A 21,729-nucleotide genomic window follows, 5' to 3' on the forward strand; every position below is an offset into this window, starting at 1 on the left:
TCAAAAGGCAGCCATAGCCAATATTCTGTGTGGTGGTGCTTCGACCGGGCCCACAATCATTATGCCATGTTATGTGCACTCAATTTCACACTTGTTGGCTGCGCGTGCTCCTCTTCTTCTTCTTAATCTTCTTCTTGCCCAAATGCACTTTTCGCTGTTGTTCTCATTAATTTATTGTATGCTATTTTTTTATTGCTGGGTCTCTGCCCAAACCACCCGGGCAGTTGGCTTCATGTTGTTAGTTTTCCAAGCCAGTGGCCAATAAAACTGCCGAATCCGCCTGCGCCAAAAGCTTGTGCTGACCAAAGTAGAGACCGCTTCAATGGGGGGCCGGGGTGATAATAAGAACGGTAAATGACGTGCAAACAATTGCAACCAACGAAGCGCGCTAATTAAATTTGCCTTTTTAATTTAAACGAACACTAACCAAGTTATAAACTATGTTTGCGAAATCGTAAGACATTCAACAATAATGCGGCGCATAACACTAAATTTACATTTTAAAGTAAATACTCTTCGACATTTATTAAATTTTAATTATGTTGATTCTATATGGTATAGTTCTATAATTACGCCAATCTATTAAGTTTTTCTTTTGCCGATTCCTTAGAAAACAAATCCATTCCTTGTCAATGTTTTTTTTTCTGTTCTTAGTTAAAAGATTAATATTATTTATTTAATAATAAATTGTAAACTATGAGTTAAGGTTGCCACGTGATGATTTAAATATCAGTGAGCAAAATATTGTGGAGTGGTCGATCACAAAATTTTTAAAATTTGAATGCAGCGGAAATATACCAAAAACGCAACTAGACATTTGGGTACATTTCATTTGGTATATTTCCCAAACGCAGAAATGGAAGATAAATTCCTTAATTCAAATGGTTGCGATCTCCGCTAATCAAATTGAGCCTGTTGCGCATTACCTCAATGTACAGTAGGTGGCGCCAGCACGAACAGCCGTTGTTACTTGAAATTTATACCAACTAAATTTTTATGAATAAAATTAACGCCAATAACAAATAATTTAAGCATTAGTTGTGCAGCAACCTATGTTGGACTAAATACCCATATACTTTGAAGCGCTTCTTGAAATTCGCCAATGCGCTCATTTAGTAATAATATAAACAAACCCATGATGCGCATTTTAATTGAGCTAATTCTACACTCACTTTCGCAAAATAAAAAAAAGCGCTTAAACTGACCAGATATGTTTAATTATTTATTATGTTTGTTTATTATTGATACAAAAAAAATGCATGTTTTTCAACCGGCTATGCTAAAGCTTCTATTTTCATTTGGAATTGTATTTTCCTATATTCTATATCTATTTCTTGTATGTACACTCGTGTTTGCAAAATAATATTGTTGTTGTCTGCGCATCTGGCTGCATACGCATACATGCACAATTTATTTATTATACACACAAAAACACTGCTAACGAAAATGAACTTAAAGCAAAACTAGAAAAGTTCGACGGCACAAAATTAAACTTCGATTCGCAGATTTCTAAGAGACAATATGTTTGTCTCGCTTTCTCTCTCTCGTTCGACGCAGGCGCCTGGTTGTCGTCCTAACGGAACTTTAGCTTTTCTAGCGAATTATACATACACAAAAAGCATTTGTAATTTGTAGCAATAGTTGTTGAATTATGCATAGACAATTATAGGCCGGGACATGTGCAATATGTTGTAAATAAACATTTTGTCACAAGTCACAGCCTAAAAATGTTTACATACATTTATTTTTATTAAGCACAAAAACTTCAAACTTCGAGGAGGTTGCAAAATCATTTTCAGGCCGGGAGGTGTGCAATATGAGCAATTAAATTACATATGAATAATTTAATAAATCGCATATTGTCACAAGTACCGTCCTCAAAATGGCAGTGCTGATTATTCAAGTACATTTCTCACAATTTCTTTTAGCTGAAAATCTGTTTGAATTTCTAGGCCGGGAGAAGTGCAATATGAATTCTAAGAAAACATCACATATATTGACACTTAGCTCGGCCTGCAAATTAAAAAGCCTTTTAGTTCTCGGATAAAGCACTGGATAGATGTGTACTCAATTTATCCGGCCGTGAAAAGTGCAATTCTGCAATATATAAATGGAATTTACGCTTTGCGCAGCCGAAAAACTAGAGCTTGAAAAAAAAAATGTATTTCATCACAATTTAAGAAAAACAAAAAAAAAATATTTGATGAACACTTTTCAAAACAATCCGAACCCTTCAAGAATTTGTTAATGACTGATCGGGAGGATGTAGAATATGGTCTAAGATTAACCGAGTCCGGCGAATAACGGAAATGCTACACATTCTGTTAACCCACTGTTATGAAAATCAAAGACTGTAATGTTAATCAGTAATTGACAAATATTTTTATTCAAATTTTGTATGTACACACTTATTTAATATTTTGATTTAACAACTGTTTACTTCAATTCTTCTTCTTCCTTTTCTATCAGTTTTTTGTGCAGGTCAAATAGTTTGGGTTTAATCTCCTTATAAGAACTCGACTGTTGTTGCATCAACGCATAAAGCTTGACCCGATCGTTCTGAATATTCTGTATACGCTCACGATTCGCTTTACTCTTCGCCATGGCCACCTGCAGTAAAAAAAGCAATAAAATTAGATTGTAATCTAAACTATATTTAGTGAGCTTACCTCTATCTTCTTCTCCTGCGACTTTAATTGCTGTTCAATGAAGCGTATGCTGGAATCCATGAGACGCATGCGTACCGGGCGAGTGCGTTCTTCTGGAGTCAATTTGTAAACATTCCTGCAATGATGAATTGCTTATTAATTAATGTTATGTAATTGCAAGACTGAAAACTAACCAGCTGGTCCCTTTGTAAGGCTCAAACTTTTCTTTCAGCACCTCCAATGTTATTAGTTTTTTACCCACATCGTTGGCAGCAAAGAAACTCTCGTTTATCTGAGGCAACAGTTGACCCATTTTTGAGCTGATACGTTCGATTAAAGTCTCCTTGTTCATTACAGTGTTCTCATGTTCCAACAGTATCGCCGCAAATGGCTCCAAGCATTCAGGACTGAAAAAACCAACACGATTTCGATATGCTTCTGAGAATTAAATGTAAACAAACTTACCTCATATCTGCAAATATTTCTTTTAGTGCTTTATCGAAATCTGCTTGTACTTTTGCTGCTATTGGCATGTGCCGATTGTAGGACTCCTCAATTGATTCTGTTGCAGATTTCTTAACTGGCTGCGACATTGTTGTAAATTGTGCAATTTAAGAAATTGTAAACAAATTTGACGCGGCTTCAGCTTGGGTAACAAATGTGACCATAATCTACCAGCTCGTTTTACGGCTGCAATCGTTGTCTGTCGACCGACCGCCACATTCACAATTAATCGATTTGTATTTCTTATCGTCGGCCTATTTATTTGTTTATTATTTACAACTTACAAATTGAAATTAAAAAGCCGCTAAAATGGGTAAACGACAGCATCAAAAGGATAAAATGTAAGTTAAATAGCTGTAGTATGTGCACCCTTCTTAAATATATTCGGTTTTCATCTTCAGGTACTTAACGTACACAGAATGGAGCGAGTTCTATGGCGGCAAAAAAGTTGAATCCTTGGAAAATGAGCACATTAAGTTTAAACGTTTGCCATTTGGCAATTGCTGCATAACAATGGCTCCATTCGAGATGCCCTACAGCGATCTCAATGGCAATGTGTTCGAGTATGAGGCCATATTGAAGTTTCTGAAAAAGTTCAAAGTGAATCCCATTACTGGTCAGAAGATGGACTCCAAATCGTTGATTAAACTGCACTTCCACAAGAATGCCAACGACGAGTATCATTGCCCAGCTCTGTTCAAGCCATTCAGCAAGAACTCTCATATTGTGGCCGTGGGCACCACGGGCAACGTTTACTGCTGGGAGGCTATCGAGCAGTTGAACATCAAGACCAAGAATTGGAAGGATTTGATTGACGACACACCATTCCTGCGCAAGGACATTATTACCATACAAGATCCACAACATTTGGAAAAGTATGATATATCCAAGTTCTATTATATACGCAAGAACCTGCGCATTCTAACTGAGGAAGAAGAACTGGAACGCAAAGATCCCTCGGGCCGCATCAAGACCATGAATCTGGAGACGAAGGAGACGTTGGCACAGCTGCAGAAAGACTATCAACCCGCCGAGGAAGCACCATCCAGTTCAAGGCAAACAGCTGACAAGTTCAACGCTGCACATTACTCAACTGGCGCAGTTGCTGCCAGCTTTACCTCCACTGCTATGGTGCCTGTTTCTCAGAGTGAGGCTGCCATCATAGACGATGATTTAGTCAAATATGAACGGGTGAATAAAAAGGGCTATGTGCGCTTGAACACCAACTTTGGTCCGTTGAACCTTGAGCTCTACTGCGAGCAAGCGCCGCGTGCCTGCGATAATTTCATCAAACATTGCGCTGACGGTTATTATAATAACGTTTTATTTCACCGCTCCATAAGAAACTTTATTGTAAGTAGCTGTACTATTTGTTGATTGAACAAAGTTATTTTAAATACTTTTTCTTTAGATACAAGGCGGGGATCCTACAGGTACGGGATCCGGCGGAAAATCCATTTGGGGCAAGCCATTTGAGGATGAATTCAAACCAAATTTGTCACACACTGGACGTGGAGTGCTCTCCATGGCCAACGCCGGACCGGCTACCAATGGGTCCCAATTGTAAGTAATAAACTTTCGCTGAAGATCGACTAATATCACTCTTAATTTCTTCGCATAGTTTTATTACGTATCGCTCGTGCAAGCAACTCGATGGCAAGCACACAATCTTTGGCAAATTGGTGGGAGGCCTTGAAACGCTGCAGAAGATGGAAAATATTGAAGTGGACAATAAGGACCGACCCATTGAAGACATCATTATAGAGAACACTCAGGTGTACGTCAATCCGTTCGAAGAGGCCGCAGAGCAATTGGCCACCGAGCGTGCCAACGAAGCCATCAGCAAAGAAGTAGCTGCCAAAAAGCTGGAACAACATAAACGCTTAAACGAGCCGCTCAAAGTGTATCGTGAAGGCGTCGGCAAGTACCTGAAACCAAGTGCTCCTAAAAGACCTGACGCACAATCTTTAACGGCAGTAATACCCGCAAAAAAGAAGAAAAACGCAAGCGGCTTTGGCGACTTCTCCAGTTGGTGAAGTTGTTTCTTAATAATAAAATGTTTTCTTACTATGCTAACATCGTTAATCAGTTCTTAGTTGTGCCGTCTTCATCTTCGGTTCTTTCCCGACTTTGCCAGTTCTTTTTCATCTCCTGCAGTTTGCCTTGTCGCCGCTTACGTTCTGTGGACTTTTTCTGATCAAGTTGCTTCATCTGTGCTGCAATTGAATGATCTCCGTTGAGGTGAACATCCAGCTTGTCGAGCAGTATTTTGCGAGCCTCAATTCGATTCTTTGACGCCAGTCGATGCAGATGACACTTGACCGTTATTCCCGTTGGCAGATGTCGCAGAAATACACAATTGTTGGTCTTATTTACGGCTTGACCACCTGGTCCACTACCGCGCATTAGATTTTCCTCGATGTCTGACTCTTGCAACGTGGGATAACGCGAGTAGTCCAAGTGAGCGGTGGACGCCAGCCGGCAAAGATTGCTGGAGAGCGGGCGAGCCAAGGATCGTAGCATAAGCATAACTTAGAGTATACGTCCCTTCTTGAGCAACGTCTCGCCGCGCTGTTAAAAGTAAAAGATTGATGATTCGGACCTTACAGTATGATATAATACCAAGTTAATATACCTTGAAATTAAACTCAATCTGTAGGGGATTTGTCAGCTCACGATTCTCACGAAACTCGTGTCGTACCCGACCAAGGAAGTAGTTCTTGTCCGTTAGAGTTAAATGATTGCCGTATTTTATGAGATGTTTGTAAAGGCGCAGAACCTGTTGGCGAGACGGTGGCAACATCTTAAGAAGTCAACAATAAAATGTTGTTGTCAAAGCATATGGGTGTTGAAGGGTTGCCGGACAATGCAAAGAGCGTTGCCCATATGAACTAGAACAGCTGTTTACGAAACCACCACTGGGAAATGCTGCTGCTTATCAGCTGATGAAATGTGCGCCAATAATTGCAATCAGCTGATCACAAAACTAAACAAATGACCTCGACAACGTATTGTTAAGAACTTTGAAGTGCGTAAATTTTCTTTATTCCAAATTTTTAATACCCACCAAATTCACATAATTTAATATTGAAACTATTAAATCCCTTTATAAGTATGTATATACAAATGTACATAGATATGCGTATTTTATTGCCATTTCACCGTGATATTTAAAAAGCAGCGTCATTGTGATAGGAATGTTTATTCAAAAATCGCTTCATCAGCCCAATCTGCGCTATCAATATCTTCATCGATTTCAACATTGTGCAAACGACTTAGATCAAACAATTCCTTCATTTGGTGGGCAATTTCGCGATCAACTATTTCGCCACCCTGCTGCATGGTTCTCTGTATGGTTTCCTCCTGGGTTATAACGGCATTGAACATTTCCTCTACAGTAAAATCTGGGGGCTCGACCAGCAACATCAAGAACGTTGCTGAAATGTTTAGCGAATAGGGTAAGAATCGAATATACTCCTTCAGCAAATTCTCCCGGCTATAACAAAGAAACAAAGATTAGTTTAATGTTCCATCATTGGCTATGCCCGAAAGTACCTTAAGTAATCTGGTAATGGTTGCTCTGAATGATCCGTAAAGCTCTGGATGACCGCATTGCTGTAGTCGTCAAAAAGACTATCGAAATGCTTGTGACGTACATCTGCCAGAACAGAAACAGCCAGAAATACGCTAAGGTCGATCATAGGCGAAGAGAGTCGCAATGTCTGGTAATCAAACATCATGGTTTCCAAGGGGGTTCCACTGCTGTCTGTGTCATACTTAAAGGCCACATTATTCCTCAGGAAATCACCATGACAGAAAGTAGCCAACGGTTCTCTGGGTGCCACACGTTGACGACCATAGCCAATGTAGCTGTTGGTAAGCTTCTGCAACTTTCTGATGAAATCGTTATCAACCTCTGGGTAATATTTGTTAGTCGCAAGCGCAAGACGCTTAAGAGCAACTTTTCCGGACAAAGCCCAATCTGGATTTATGGTATCGTTGGCATAGCGGGATTCCCTAAACTGTTTCGTTAGCTCCTCAAAGCGTTCCTTCTGATCATGTTTCATGGCATAGCCAAAGCCATGGAATCTGCCCAAATATTTTACTATAAACAAGAATAATGTTTACAAACGATATTGCTGTTAAATAAATTATATTTTCACCTGCAACCTGAGCATGCTCCAAACTTAGAGCATATCTAGCCTTAGCTACACTCCAGCCATCTGCCCCAAAGTCTCCCAGAATTACAGTGGCAGACGTGGGATTATTTTCGCTATAGTAGTATCTGGGTGCAGCAAATTTCCCTTTACTCAGTTTTTGGATCATTGGTAGAATTTCGGTGTAGAAAGTAATTTCATTGTGAAACAAATCTTCAAACTGGGCTTCAACGTAAGCTTCTGGCGGTATTTGTGGTGTTTTCTATAAATAAATATATTTAATGTATAAATTTAATGTAAATTATCAGTTACCGCATTTCGACGAGAGTATTAATGATCGTGCTTTGCACACAAATTATAGTAAATAACATATATTTATAACATACAGATACATTGATACACATACATAGTATAAATAGATAGATACATTTTGCGTTTACAAACCTTAACGACGAATTTTCTAATCTGCTGCTCACCAGCGTATTCAAAATGAACTGTAGCTCGGTAGCATTGCGTCAACATGAACGCCTCCTCAATGCCGATTACTTTAATCGTAATGTCCCCCACACTGAATGTGTTTAGCTTCGATTCCTCATAGTTATCCACGAGGCGACCATTTTTTAGAATCTCTGGCAGAATTGTTTTGCTCAGCCACTGAATTTCATCATCAACAGTCAGCGACATTTTCGTATCGTAAACGACGAGTTTGTGTTCGGAGGAATGCTTTGTAGCAACTATTCAGAATCGCGAATAGAACTAAACTGGTCGGCTCTCAGCTGTGCGCTCTTCTTTATAAACGGAAACATACGATTATACTATATGTACAATATACTGATTGTTTGAATTCGAGAGCGTAAATGTTTAATCGTTGTTGGAACATATGATTTGGTTCTGTAGTAGTTCTGGTGCATGGATTGTTAATCAAATATTATTTCTGCTCTCTTTATTGAACACTGTGCGCTTCGGAACACGTTTGCGGTTTTGTTGATAAGATATCGCTTGATCTAATAGTATACAAGTAAACACAGCGGGTCGAAAAATTAGAAACTGAACCGAAATATGGTCTTTCTAATTTTACTTAAACAAAATTACGAAATATTTATATGCAATATTTGTAGTTGGTTTGTTTGTATTAAAAAACTCTTTTTTAAATGGTTAAGTTTTTTTTAATTATGAGGCAATTACTCTACTGAAACATACAAAAGATTTGGCATTCCTAATCTGATATAAAATATGAAAAAGTAGATTTTATTTATTTTTATTAAAAAAGCCTTTTTAAAATGAATACACCCAAAGACTTTGTCTTTGAAATCTGATATAATCAGAAAAATGTTAAAAAAAATCTTTTACGACATTCACATATTTAGATATAAATTATTTGACATTTTTAATCCATTGTGACATGTCGATACCTTCATCTATTTGGACATTGTGTAAACGACTGAGTTCAGACAACTCCATTAATTGATGTGCAAGTTCACGATTAACTATTTCTCCCCCTCGGTTTTCGGCATTCTCAATGATCTCCTTTTCAGTTTTCTCGATATTAAAGTTTTCCGGAGTAGTAGATGGTGCAACCAAGTCCATAAGAAAGTAGCAAGCAGTAAATACAGCATACGGTAAGAATCTAATATATTCCTTGAGCAGATTCTTTCGACTGAAAGAAAAAACAATTAATAAAGTCATAGAAATATGATGCCAATAATGTTATCAATACTTGAGATAGTCGGGAAGTGGGTGACTAGAATATTTCTTGTAGCTGTTGAAGAGCGCATTGCAGTAATCATCAAAAAGACTATCGAAATTCTTGTAACGCACATCTGCAAAGAGCGAAAGGGCCAAAAACAAGGCGAGATCGATCATGGGTGAACATAAACGCATTGTCTGATAGTCAAACATCATAATTTCCAAGGGTTTTCCACTGCTATCCGTATCGTATTTGTAAGCCACATTATTCCGCAGAAAATCGCCATGGCAGAGGATGGCAAGAGGCTCTCGAGGTGCCACAAGTTGACGTCCATAGCCAATATAGCTGTAGGTCAGTTGTTGAAATTTTTTAATAAACTCCTTGTCAACTTGTGGATGATAAATTTTGATAGCCTTGGCGGCTCGCTTGACTGTGATTCTCTGCTTCATTTCCCACTCCGCATTCACAGATGAGTTGGAAAAGCGTGCCTCTCTCAATTTGCTGGTTACGCTGTCAAAGAGCTCCTTTTGGTTGTGCTTCATGGCATAGCCAAAGCCATGAAACTTGCCCAGATATTTGACTTAAAGATAGAATTATGTTTAATTGAATTCTTATAGTATATTAAATGGAATCGACTGTTTACCTGCAATCTGTGCGTGCTCTAAGGTCAATCCAACTCTATCCTTGGTTATGCTCCAGCCATCGGCAGCAAAGTCACCCAGAATCAGCACTGCGGAATTTGGATGGATTTCGCTGTAGTAATACTTCGCTGCAGCGAATTTGCCATTGCTTAGCTTTTGGAGTATTGGCAAGATTTCAGTGTAGAAACTAACTTCATTATTGAAGAGATCGTCGAATTGTAGGGATGCATAAAGATCTTCACTTATAGAAGGCGTTTTCTGTGGGATGGATGCAATGACATTATCTATGTGTCTTGTCATATATTACTTTTAATTGTCATGATTAAAACACTGTCTAGCTTATCATTATCTCAACTACACGTCAGACTCCACGCATTATTTTGATGTAATTGCATTTTCTTTTTCATTGTGAAATAACCGAAAAGTATAAACATCCATAGCATTTACATTCCATACCTTAACAATCACTTTCCTTTGGAACTCTTCACCATTGTAATCAAAGTTAATGGTTGCTCGATAACAGATGGTCAACATGTAAGCCTCTTCGTGTCCGATTATATTGATCTCTATGCTCCTCACATTGAATGTATTCGCCAGCGCATCATCATAGTTATCCAGGAGTCGGCCACTTTTAAGGATACTTGGCAGGATAACTGTGGTTAGCCATTGTACTTCTTTCTTAAAAATTAGAGACATTTTTAAATTGCGAACTGAATCGCGACGATGTCTACTGATAACTAAAACTTATCTCAAAAGATTGTTCTTTTATATCATTGCTGAAGATTTATGACACATCTTAACCCATTGGTGACTTTCTTTTTGAAAAAAGTCGTCACTTTTAATAACATTAACTAGAGAATGAATATATAAGTAACTATACCATATTATACAAGAAGAGAGCAAAGATACATGAAAGGGGTTCCAAATGTGGAACCATCTTCTTAATTATTCTTCTACCGAGGCCACATAAAAGAATATTGACAACAAATTCGATGATTGTTACGATTCTGCTGATCTGAAAATCATCCCCAACAAGTTTAGTTAGTGCTGAGCTATCAGTTCAGTAGCAAACTAAATTATTAGTTGTTCGTTTCTGTTTCGACATCCTTTACTCTAAATTCTCCTAGTACTCCCATCAGCGCAGCCGTAAGATGTATTCTGAACCCCAACAAGGTACACAGAGCACTCAAACCGTGCCTCAACCAGCTCCTCCAGCACAATGTGTGCCCCTGACAATGGTTGATGAGGATGGGAAGGTGCGATATTGTTATCACGGCGGCAAGTGCCGATGCGAGAATTGTCGGATTTTCCGTCAGAATCAGCAAGATGAATTGGATAGGAATCTGGACGCATTCATTCCACACAGCCGTCTCAAGCTGGAGCCGGCAATTCGCCAGGTGAAGCACAAACAATATCGATTGGAGGCGACTCGAACATCTCCCCAAATGGCTAAGATGCTGTTGGACGATCATATGCGTTTGATTGAAGAATATCCCACCTATTACCTGCCCGATAAGTATTATGTGAAGGATGCTTGGAGAATTCCTGGTCCACAGGAAGTGGGAACGCAAACGGAGATACTCATTGGCAACTATGGCATCGATGGCTGTCCGTGTGCCGATAAGACCGTTTGCTGGGATATATAAAATAGTATGGTATAAATAAGCAAAAAAAAAATTAATATCAATAGCTGGGGGAATAAAGAGTAAAGATGATAAACAAAGGAACATTTCAAGTTTCATTTCGTTTGTATGTCAGAAATAAATTGACAGTCAGAGAATCGTGTAATTTCCGAGTAGTATAGTTTGTTAACAAAATTTTCGAATTTCCCGGTAATGAAAACAATGTTGAGATGGCTGAGACAATCGCGCAAGCTGTACAACATTTGCCTCTTGGAATCCCGGCGAGCGATGAACAGTAGTAACAGCAATGTCACCGGCATCAATGCGTTCGTTGAGAAGGGAGATCTGCGCACTGGATCCGTGAATGTTTTGCCCCGTTCCAAGTACGGTGGCATAACCCATGCCACACTCTTGACCGGTGACACGATCATTGGTCAAATGGGCGCAAAATATGTGGAGTCACTGCTGAGCAGCGCTCGAGTGCCAGTCGCTGTGCAAAAGATCAGTGTGGACATGGGTGAGGAATACTTCAATTCCGTGCTACGCAATCGAGCTGCTGTCCATGTGGATATTGTGCACGATGCGGAGCATAAGAAGAAATCCCTCAAGATTTGCAATGATCTCGATTTGCATGTGTTTATCACGAACGTGCGCAGCTTTCCGGGCTTCAAATGCCTCTTTCCCGATGTCAACATACTGTTGATAGCCCAAAACAATATGGGCAACTATGCTGAGTTGGAGTACTCGCCAGTCAAGGGTGTCGTCGAGGGACTGCACGTCGTCACCCGTGAGAATATCGAGCGTTTTCTGCGCTACGCCTTCAAGGTGGTCATGTCGAGGAAACGCAAAAAGGTCACTCTGGTCCACAAGTCCCAGGAGTATCCAAAGACCGAAGGTGTGCTGCTTGATTGTGCCTATAAGCTGCAGCAAGAGGAATATCACGATATCGAACTGCAGCCAATGGAGATGGGTAAATGCGTCAGCCGTTTGATCTTGGACCCCAAACAATTCGATGTGATCGTCACCAGTGATCTCTATGGCACATTTATGGCCACCATTTGTAGTTCGATTTGTGGCGGTGCCAATCTCTTTTCGGCCATTGAGATCGGTGACAACCATGCGGTATTCAAGCCGCTGCAAACCAAATTATCGCTGACCAACTACAAGGTGCTCAGTCCTTATGGCATTGTGGCCACCTGTGTGGATCTCATGTACTATCTGGGGCATGGAGTGTGCGCCAGAGCGCTGTGGAATGAGATGTTGCGCACGATGCGGGAGGGCGTTAAAACGGGCGACTTTGAGGGTTCGGATCGTGGCGAGTATATCATATGCAACATTATGAATAAGTTGCGTTGCAACATGTTTGGAGTTCCCGATAATCCAGAGGATTAAGAACGTGGAAACAACATGCTATTGAAATTTAATTTGATTTTTTTTAATTTGGATACATACAAATTAACAAAAAATTCGTTTACAGTTCGTCTGTTCAATGAATTCAACTCTTAAGGCTAAAAATTGCGTCTCAAGTTCGAGCTCTTGCGCTTAAGTGAAATAAAAAAGAATTTAATTTAATTTACTAGTTTTACTAGATGGTTACTTAGAGATCACACCTGCTCCTCCTCAGTGCGCAGATTGCTCTCGCTTGTGAGCATTTTCCAGTCATCGGTGAACGTCACCTGCTCGACGATACGCTTGAAGGAGACTCGTTTCGTATTCTTTAGCATCGATGCCGCCTTGCTTTTCTTCTTGTTGTTATATTTCATGTAGTCATAGATCGGTTCATTCATATCGATCTCTGATGGTGGCGGTGTCAGAGCTTTTTTCAATTTCTTTGCACCATTTAGTTCCGAAATAATTGGCTTCTCAACGATATCCATTTTGCCGCAAATTTAGGAAAAATTTGAATAGAAGAATCAAGTTTTAGCAAGATATTTAAAGAGTGTGTGTAGATTTTATTCAATTTTTGACATCAAAGAAAAGGCTGAAAATACCTGAAATAATCAATTTCTTTACCTAACAATTCGATTGGGTTCGATTGTCAGATACCGTGTAGAATATAGAAATATGATAAGTGTACTATAATAATAATCAAACTTTTTATTTTACGTTGAAGTATAAATATGATAATATCATTTACCATCTATAATATCTTTTTATAATATATAAGCTGCTTTGACTATGACCTGTAAGTAGCTTAGCAATTGCTGCTTATCATATCTGCTCGAGCTTTATAATAATAACAATAATAGGCAATTATGTGTTTTGGCAGTGCAATAAACTTTTCTTTAATTTGCACGTACAATTTGAATAAATTTATGCGATGCCACTGCCGCAGGCAAGGAGCAACAGCAATGGTTGTAAACAACTACATAAATATGCGAAAAACCAGAAACAAAGGCTGGCAAAGGCTGCTGCTGATGGCAAATGGGAAAAGTGGAAAGCGGCAAGTGGGAAATGGCAATCGGGACTGAGGCTGAGTCTATGCTCTAGAGCTGAGCATTCAAGTACTTCAGCATGGGCAGCAATAAAATGTTTACCAGAAGTGTGGCATATTTGCAGGCGCCAAAACAAAGATAGAGAACAGAGAGATAAATTGAGGGGGAGAGGAAGGGGAAAAAATAAATAAATTGTTACATGTGTAAGCCCCAGTCGATACTTTATCATCATGCAAATGGCTCTGCTGGCGGGCAATGTTAATAAGTACAATAAACGGCTAAGCAAACAGCAGCAGCAACAATAACAGCAACAGCAACAACAACCACAATAGCAACAACTTTGTAAACAAGTAAAGCTTCGCCGTGGGGCATGCTAAATTATGGCTCCATTGGTTAAAAAGCAATGCTTCTCCAGTCCTGATGCTGTTGACCACATAATCCCATTGCAGAGAGCATCCTCACACACACACACAAAGAGTGAGAGCTATGTGTATACATTCAGTAATTTATTAATACTATGACAATCGAAAACATAGACACACAATTACATATACATACATACATACAAGTGTATTCCACATATATAACACATATATTATTTCGTAGAAAAGTCTCTTAAATTAAAATGTCACACATTGCAGACCCCCTTCTCCCTTGTCTCCTGTCACAGCATCAGACTGATGCTTGCCTCAAGTGCTGTAGCCGCCGCCACTGAAGACATCCAAATTTTCACCAGCTTCATTCCTGTCACTTGCTCTGATGGGTCATTGCTCGGCCAGTGTTAGCTCATTGTTTCTGTTATTGCTGCTGGCAAAGGTGAGTTGCACATTGGCCAACTTGGCTTTGGCGGTGCTGCACATCATCATAAAGGTGACCAGCGACAGCTCCAGCACGCGGCACACACAATAGGCGACCACATCCACCAAATGCTCCACGACACCCAAATACAGACACATTTGATTTGCACTTTGATTATCGCACAACTCTTTTCTCTGTTGCGTTTTCTTGTGACTTCTATGCTCCACCTATAATACTTTTCACTTTGATCAAAAATCTAGACTGCACTTTATGTTGCGTTCGTAATATTTGTTGTTTGTATCGCTCGAACTGTTTCGCAGGCAATGTTTATGTTCTGACGCTTTGGAAATGACAACACTTCAGTTTGTTGGCCATGTTTGCAGTCCTGTTGCTGCCCGAAGTCTCAATCGTTTCGCATTTCTCTACAAAAACATTGCCGAGCGGCCACAGGATAACCGGGGTCCTCCCACAGCATCCCACCGACGGGGCATGCGCATTTGCAAATCGCCTCTCACTTCGAGTGGCAACTTCGTCCTGCTCCTCTCATTACTGAGAAAGCACCTTGCGAAGGTAAGTGCTCGTTGTGATAAGGATTCTAATGACTGCACCCCATATTACGTTATCAAAAGCTATTAATAAATCAGATTATCCCCTAAATTTACTTGGAATAACAGATTTATTGACCTGGGGGACAATATTTATAATTGGGGTTTATTCTTTTTGCTTTAAAGTATTTTAATTTGATAAAAATTGGTTGAAATTCTCAAATATAATTAAATTGTTTTAGTTATTTTATGCTACAGGCTGTACATTTTTAATAAGAATTCAAAAAATCTTAAATTAAGTTTAATAAAATTGTATTTGAGGCAGTTAAAATAATATTATTATAATATTGTCAATATTTTCATTTGAATTATATATATTTTATAGATTAAGATTAGTTTTATTTAAGTTATCTCTAAAAATTATGATTTTATATTTTCAGCATTGCCTTTTATCAATCATTCCTAATTGTTGATTATATGTAAGTAATTATAAAAATAATAATTCTAATAACATTTTAAAGCAATTGTTCAGACTAATTAATGAATAAGAGCTAACACTAAACAATACTTAAAATATCAAACTTATTCTAGTAAATTATGTACTTATGTATATTCAACAAATTATTATGTACCTAGAGTTGATTCAGTTTTGATGTAGAATTAATCGCAGTCATTAAGTGCGAGTATTTGATGCCAGTTTTGAGAAACCCCCGAATTGAAGCACAGCATGATTGTGCTACCCCAACAACTGTCGCGTGCTGAACAACCAAAAAGTACCTTCGGCTGGTCGGAGAGGAGCAACAGAAGGTACTACAAAGGACATTTAATGTCAGTGGCATTCACTCAACACTTGATAGAGTCCCAAGTTCCATTCTAAGCCACAGTCAGAGACGAGAGTCAGAGCTGAGTGTTGCCTGGCCATATGGTGTCGGTTGCTGCGGCATATGGTCACTAGACTGGAGTTAATTGATGCGCCAGTCAGTAGCCAGTAGCTCATCCTCGTTCTCTTTCTTCCTATCCCTTCGCTCTCTTTCTCTTTTCTCACTGTGCGCAGCCATCTCGCTTGTACGCGTTTCGTGTGCTGTTGAGCGTGAAAGTCACAAATTATAGAAAAAGAGATCACATGCCATGATAGCGGCAATTTGGCAAGCTATGACGCGTGCCGTGGCCAAGGCGAGAGCGGGGCAGCATGAACAGAAAGGTCAAAGTAGTAGGCGTGAGCAAACGAGTAAGAGAGAGAGAGAGCAAGAAAAGTAGAGGAAGAGAGCTAGCGAACGCATCTAACCCCTAACAGACAACATAGCGAGCGAGAGAGGGAGAGCCCCTGTCGACGATCCTTGATATGGTAATGACGAAGATCCATGAGCCAGAGAGAAGAGCAGGGGCAAAGGGTCATTTGCGGGCCACTTATACAAACTTGGTCAGCACTGGCACTGAAAATATTTGTTAAGCTAGCCCAAAAGACAATTGAAGGGTGGCTTTGTGGCCGAACAAACAGTGTTTGGCTCGTGCCACTCGCTCGTCTGTCTGTTGCAGTTGCATTGCAACTTTCGAGTCGAGCAGAACTATCACCATGAGCCACTACTACTCATCGGAGGAGGACAACAGCTCGCAGTACTTGGGCAGTCCCAACTACAATCTAACGCTGATGTCAACGCAAACACAACAGCCGGAGCAGCAGTACAATAATGTGGCATACTTATCGCCCGACTGGCAATTTCTAGATGCCACAACCGGTTGCAATTTGGAGCTGCCCACGGCGAGCTATGAAGAACAGCTCACGCAACCCGAACAACAGCAACAGCAACCGAAGAAACGCAAGATCACCACACGCAATCTGAGTGAGAGCAGCAGCAACCATGTGACACTTAGCCCAACAGTGCAGAAGAAGCGACGACAGGCGGCGAATGCCAGGGAAAGGAAGCGTATGAATGGCCTGAACGAGGCTTTCGATCGGTTGCGAGAAGTGGTTCCAGCCCCATCTATAGATCAGAAGTTATCAAAGTTCGAGACACTGCAAATGGCTCAATCATACATCCTAGCACTGTGCGATCTGTTGGGCAACAATGGAGACGATGTCGATGCCGCAGCCTATACGATCTTTGGTGGCAGTGAGAGCAGCTTTGAACTGAGACAGTGAGGATCAAGACTATAGTATTACCAGAAAGAGAAGAGAGAATAGAATCTAAGCGTTGTTTGATATCCATTGAATCTAAGATTTAAGGTTTGTGATTTGCAACTTATAATTAAAACTAATAAATAAAACTGCATCCAGAACTGATCCCCTCTTAAAATAATCGATGGCTAATCAAATTTGTGTTGACGAGACATTCAAAACAATTAGATATCGGTGGTCACGATTCATTGGAGCTGAAGTAGCTCATAAATTAATTTCGTAAAAGTTCATTGATAGTTTTGGTAACCAAGGAATAAACTTGGACCTCATATCGCACTGAAGCGTAACGCCCTCGCCAAAGAAAATGCAGCTGACTCTTCAGTTAGTTAGTGTCATTTTATGCAGTTATGGGGTTGGTGTGAAAGGCGTCTATAGCTATGGTATGAGGTCTGGTTGGCTTTGGAAGTTTAGCAAAATAATTCTATACATCGGTTACTTTGGTGGCATCATGTTCGTGTGTTTCAGAAGAGACAACTTCATCCTGGTCAAAGGAGTTTTTAGAGGGACGAAAGTCTTTTGCCGGTGGATGCAAAATAATTATGTTCCTCTTCGAAACATTAAAATTTATATTACGAAATGGATTACTGGGCGCCATCACTGGACCTTTCATTTCACGGCTCGGTGCAGAGTTTGTGAACCCAACAGGAATTTTATTGGTACTCGCCATAGTTCTTGGCAGCGCTTCTTCTAACACGGATCTGGTGCAATTCTGATACGAGTTGCTCATCATCAACTTGGTTGTCCCTTGCTGGACAAGCATCGGACTCAATTTAGTAATGTGTTTCTTGACTATGTTGATGGTCTTCTCGGCCAGCACGGGTGGCACCTGAAAGGTTCCCAGCACGGACATGCCACGAAGTTTGTTATGCGCAATAGGTGATCGGGACTCATAACCCGATGGCTGTCGATTGACACACTTTTCACGCAGTCCTGGCTCTTCTGACGTTTGGGGGGATTTTCGTGGCTTTTTGCCGACCTCGCTCTGTAATTCTGAGTAATTTCATCAATCAGTTTTGATATATACAATCATTAATTAACTTACCGTCTTCTATGTCCTCAGACTTTGATAAACGCTTCACACTACAAGTGCACTTGCCTCCTGTTGGTGACGAAGATCGCAGTTTACCTTTGGGCTTTGGCTGTTTATCGGGCACACACTTGCAGAGCAAGTTTTTTTTCTTTGCTACTTTTAAAGCTTTAGACTGGGGCTGATTGGCATTTGTTGTGTCATTTTCATTTTCAACAGCACTTTCCGAAACTTTAGACTGCTCCCGACTTCTTGCAGTTGCATCTTCGGCATTATCTCGTTTATTGAAGTTCATGTCATATTCTGTTTCAACAGCAACATCACGATTAGAGCGGGATCTCCTTTTAGGTGAACTGGTAATTTCATCATCATATCTTGAATTTCTCTCATCAGGCAGTCTTTTGTAGCTATCACCTGATTGTCTGGGAGACTTTTCTTTGGACACATCGGTTAAACGGCCTTCATCTTGCTTTGATCGGAATTGCCTGTACTCTTGTTCGTATACATAATTTGGACACAGCTCATCGCATGACTGGGGACAATCATTTAAACAGCCTTCGATTATGTCCTTTCGCCCCTTGCTATTATCTTTAGAACGTCGCTTGGGAGACTCTGGAGCTTCACAAATATTATCGTTGTACTCCTGTCTATAACATTCGCGCACTTCTTGGAAGTTTTCGCAAGGACAATCAACTCTTCGATATTCATGCATTTGATTCTCGTTTCCTTGAGGATACTGATCTGCAGTTGGAACCACACTTCTGTTGTCATCGTCATATTCTTCATCCGTCGAGCACGTACAATCGTCATCCTTTAAGTATTCTTCTAGTATTGGTTGCCTTGGTTCATAGTTTATCGGGCTTCCATCTCTTGGGCTTTCTCCATCCTCATCGTCAATTATATCCTCTTCAGATAAATACTTTCGTTGGTTTGACATTGTGCTAGTTCTCGCAGTATATTTCGAAAAGCTATTGCCGTCTGAATCTTGACTGGACCTTATTTGCGCATGTGGAGAATCGTCATATCGTGAATTTTCTGAAAACTTCTCATCATTCTGATCATTTTTTTGACGACCCCTTGAAATCGGAGACTCATATCCGTCGCGTTCACTCCTATTTCGAGAAGATCGATTTGATCTATAATCGATCCGTCTCTCAACGTATTCGCTTTGATAGGTATTTCCAGTTCCTCTTCGCGGACTCATCTGTCCGCGACCATTAGGATTTTGAATTATATAAGGACATTCTACGTACATTTTGCCATGTTGCATTTGCTTTTTATTTGCTGTACAATAAACCTTCGTCCCATGCGTTGCTTTCTGTCCTGATCTGCTACCATATCCCGTTCTATTCGTATTTACAGATGCTTGTCTAGAAGATTGTTTATATTCACGTCTACTCGACTCTTTTGGTTCCTCTCTCTCTATATATTCTTCTTCTGTTGGTTCTGAATTGAATCTGTTCTTTTGTTCACTTTGCCTTGACGGCGAAGGCTGCTCATCGACTATGCCATCGATGTCATCTCTGTATTTATCTTGTCGATGTGAATAGGCTTGCTTAGTTGCACTAATATATACAGGGCAGTTATCGGGACGACAACATTGTGGACGATTATCTTCTGACGTGGGCTCTGGAGATTGGAACTTATCATAATTTTCTTGTTGCATTGCATCACGATCTGGATCCCTATATTCCGTTGGATCTTCATTCTCATTTCTATTCTGATAGCTCATTTCATTTTGATTATCTGGATTGGTGTTTCTTTGCTGATAGCTCGCTTGATCATTATCTCGATTGTCATTTTCATTCAGTCCGTCCTCTTCAATATACTCGTCTTTTGGAATTGGCTTTGCTTTTTGTTTTTTGTAATTTGGGCAACAGATACAATGCGGTCGGCACTCCTCATCTAATTCGGCACCACCATCGTCATCATTTCCCGATTTCCTGCGGTATAGACCATTCACAAATATCGGATTTAAGATATGTAAATGACTGTTCTGCCGATCATCATTCAATTTGCATGCATACACATATTCTACAAGTCTCTGCCGTGAGTTTGGCTTAGCATATCTTCTAGTAAGAACCTTTCCCTTTGGTGTTCGATTACTTGGTATGCTTTTACAACTATCATTTGCAATACTGCGGCTGGCCGTGCTATAGTTGCTACTCCGTCTTTGCATCTTGAAAGCTCTATTGCGATGTCTTCGGTATCCATCATATTCTTCAACGTCTCTATAATGCGGACGATCATTGCCGGAAACAGCACGGATTTCTAGTTTCTTTTCTTGAAATTCGGTAGGAGGAATCGGCAATTCAATGGGATTATTATTTTCTGGAATTCCCAGTGATGCCATTCTTGTGTAATCTTCATCCAATGAATAGTGCAATCCTAGATCAACCTGTTCGCTGTGAATACTCTTCTGACTGTTGCTCAGCAGAAATGTGTCCTCAACGCTGCAGTTGATTTGGCTATTGCAGTGTATTGGTTGATTCTGATATATGTAGATAATGATTATAGGATTCTTTGAGGTATGCAGTCAACTTACTTTGAAATTCTCCATCTCGCTGGTATTCAAAAATTGCAGTTTCTCATAGAATCTCTCCTGCGGCAATATATGTTTCCGTTGTCTGTTCCTTGCTTCCATCAGACGCTTTCTTTGGTAAAACTGCCGTAAAGAGATGATCATAGATTTCAATTCGCCAATATTAAATTCGTTATTGAAAAGAACTGAAATGCGATGCCAGGCCTGGGTCTTCAATGCCAAATTACGATATCCAGGAGACTTGGGATTCCATAGGCATTCGTTGGCACGATAAAGCCTTATAAGCTTGTCTAAGAAATACGCATTGGATAAACAATTTGGTAAAAGCGAATCAATCATATTGGACGCCACCATTTTTATCCCGGATTAGAACTTTAATGGGCTAAATCAACCTAAGCCACCACTCTACCACAGCATAGTTCTTTCTTAGGCTATGATCATCGGTCTATTACGTATTGTACACTTTCCAATTTAACTTGTGTGCAAAATGTAAAATGTATAACAATTGAAACACGTTTTCTAATAATTTTAAAAACAAATTTGGCAGTGTCAAATTGACACTTAATGCAACGGTTCGTGTTGAATAAGTTTCTTAGTTCGATATCTAAACTTAACGAAACTTAACGAATCAAATTATTTCAATAGATAGAATTTAGTCTTTTGCAATGAAAGAAAATTTATATTAAACACGCACTTTTACAATGTTAAAATAAACTATATTGTTTTGGAAAAGATATTAATGAATTTTAAATTCTGAATGTCTAAATACTGTTCTCATACTGTTTCGCAATAAAGTTATCGAATGTACTTCGGTGTGTTGCTAAAAACAATACATTATATTAAATAATTTTAGCTTTAAATTCAATGAACTGAAATTTTACTCGTCATCTGCATTATTGTTTAATAGACTTATATGTTTTATTTTGTATTTATTTTCAAGAAAAACT

At 39.6% G+C, this 21,729-nt stretch overlaps 12 protein-coding genes across 12 annotated transcripts; 4 read left to right on the forward strand and 8 right to left on the reverse strand.

Annotated features, from left to right (window-relative positions):
- Positions 1-2,357: 2,357 nt before the first annotated feature.
- Positions 2,358-3,328, reverse strand: LOC133841734 (uncharacterized). Its single transcript, XM_062274423.1, has 4 exons — positions 3,114-3,328; positions 2,843-3,055; positions 2,670-2,784; positions 2,358-2,610 (listed from the first exon to the last, which is right to left on the reverse strand). The coding sequence occupies exons 1-4, from the start codon at positions 3,239-3,241 to the stop codon at positions 2,437-2,439; spliced, it is 630 nt and encodes a 209-aa protein (XP_062130407.1). The 5' UTR covers positions 3,242-3,328; the 3' UTR covers positions 2,358-2,436.
- A 6-nt stretch (positions 3,329-3,334) lies between these two features.
- On the forward strand, positions 3,335-5,247 carry LOC133841732 (RING-type E3 ubiquitin-protein ligase PPIL2). Its single transcript, XM_062274420.1, has 4 exons — positions 3,335-3,493; positions 3,554-4,505; positions 4,564-4,715; positions 4,774-5,247. Exons 1-4 carry the CDS (start codon positions 3,462-3,464, stop codon positions 5,186-5,188), a joined length of 1,551 nt encoding a protein of 516 aa, XP_062130404.1. The 5' UTR covers positions 3,335-3,461; the 3' UTR covers positions 5,189-5,247.
- Positions 5,165-5,681, reverse strand: LOC133841735 (mitochondrial translation release factor in rescue). The gene has a single exon (XM_062274424.1). The coding sequence runs from the start codon at positions 5,679-5,681 to the stop codon at positions 5,238-5,240; it is 444 nt and encodes a 147-aa protein (XP_062130408.1). The 3' UTR covers positions 5,165-5,237.
- LOC133841736 (mitochondrial ribosome and complex I assembly factor AltMIEF1) lies at positions 5,579-5,997 on the reverse strand. Its single transcript, XM_062274425.1, has 2 exons — positions 5,788-5,997; positions 5,579-5,723 (listed from the first exon to the last, which is right to left on the reverse strand). Exons 1-2 carry the CDS (start codon positions 5,953-5,955, stop codon positions 5,685-5,687), a joined length of 207 nt encoding a protein of 68 aa, XP_062130409.1. The 5' UTR covers positions 5,956-5,997; the 3' UTR covers positions 5,579-5,684.
- A 341-nt stretch (positions 5,998-6,338) lies between these two features.
- Positions 6,339-8,080, reverse strand: LOC133841733 (uncharacterized). Its single transcript, XM_062274422.1, has 4 exons — positions 7,754-8,080; positions 7,316-7,571; positions 6,708-7,257; positions 6,339-6,648 (listed from the first exon to the last, which is right to left on the reverse strand). The coding sequence occupies exons 1-4, from the start codon at positions 7,991-7,993 to the stop codon at positions 6,354-6,356; spliced, it is 1,341 nt and encodes a 446-aa protein (XP_062130406.1). The 5' UTR covers positions 7,994-8,080; the 3' UTR covers positions 6,339-6,353.
- A 588-nt stretch (positions 8,081-8,668) lies between these two features.
- On the reverse strand, positions 8,669-10,471 carry LOC133841894 (uncharacterized). The gene is made up of 4 exons (XM_062274734.1): positions 10,094-10,471; positions 9,640-9,895; positions 9,027-9,576; positions 8,669-8,966 (listed from the first exon to the last, which is right to left on the reverse strand). Exons 1-4 carry the CDS (start codon positions 10,331-10,333, stop codon positions 8,684-8,686), a joined length of 1,329 nt encoding a protein of 442 aa, XP_062130718.1. The 5' UTR covers positions 10,334-10,471; the 3' UTR covers positions 8,669-8,683.
- Positions 10,472-10,675: 204 nt separating this feature from the next.
- On the forward strand, positions 10,676-11,364 carry LOC133841897 (uncharacterized). Its single transcript, XM_062274737.1, has one exon. It carries the CDS (start codon positions 10,789-10,791, stop codon positions 11,281-11,283), a length of 495 nt encoding a protein of 164 aa, XP_062130721.1. The 5' UTR covers positions 10,676-10,788; the 3' UTR covers positions 11,284-11,364.
- A 6-nt stretch (positions 11,365-11,370) lies between these two features.
- LOC133841896 (isocitrate dehydrogenase [NAD] subunit gamma, mitochondrial) lies at positions 11,371-12,831 on the forward strand. Its single transcript, XM_062274736.1, has one exon. It carries the CDS (start codon positions 11,473-11,475, stop codon positions 12,649-12,651), a length of 1,179 nt encoding a protein of 392 aa, XP_062130720.1. The 5' UTR covers positions 11,371-11,472; the 3' UTR covers positions 12,652-12,831.
- On the reverse strand, positions 12,657-13,248 carry LOC133841898 (uncharacterized). The gene is made up of 2 exons (XM_062274738.1): positions 12,870-13,248; positions 12,657-12,800 (listed from the first exon to the last, which is right to left on the reverse strand). Exons 1-2 carry the CDS (start codon positions 13,134-13,136, stop codon positions 12,768-12,770), a joined length of 300 nt encoding a protein of 99 aa, XP_062130722.1. The 5' UTR covers positions 13,137-13,248; the 3' UTR covers positions 12,657-12,767.
- Positions 13,249-13,452: 204 nt separating this feature from the next.
- On the reverse strand, positions 13,453-15,078 carry LOC133841899 (uncharacterized). The gene has a single exon (XM_062274740.1). The coding sequence runs from the start codon at positions 14,648-14,650 to the stop codon at positions 14,459-14,461; it is 192 nt and encodes a 63-aa protein (XP_062130724.1). The 5' UTR covers positions 14,651-15,078; the 3' UTR covers positions 13,453-14,458.
- Positions 15,079-15,701: 623 nt separating this feature from the next.
- On the forward strand, positions 15,702-17,316 carry LOC133845587 (protein lin-32). Its single transcript, XM_062280081.1, has one exon. The coding sequence runs from the start codon at positions 16,611-16,613 to the stop codon at positions 17,175-17,177; it is 567 nt and encodes a 188-aa protein (XP_062136065.1). The 5' UTR covers positions 15,702-16,610; the 3' UTR covers positions 17,178-17,316.
- A 212-nt stretch (positions 17,317-17,528) lies between these two features.
- LOC133845585 (uncharacterized) lies at positions 17,529-20,741 on the reverse strand. Its single transcript, XM_062280080.1, has 2 exons — positions 18,256-20,741; positions 17,529-18,203 (listed from the first exon to the last, which is right to left on the reverse strand). Exons 1-2 carry the CDS (start codon positions 20,591-20,593, stop codon positions 17,635-17,637), a joined length of 2,907 nt encoding a protein of 968 aa, XP_062136064.1. The 5' UTR covers positions 20,594-20,741; the 3' UTR covers positions 17,529-17,634.
- Between the last annotated feature and the right edge of the window lie 988 nt (positions 20,742-21,729).

Source organism: Drosophila sulfurigaster, chromosome 3 (genome assembly GCF_023558435.1).
Source record: "Drosophila sulfurigaster albostrigata strain 15112-1811.04 chromosome 3, ASM2355843v2, whole genome shotgun sequence".
Lineage (NCBI taxonomy): Eukaryota > Metazoa > Arthropoda > Insecta > Diptera > Drosophilidae > Drosophila > Drosophila sulfurigaster.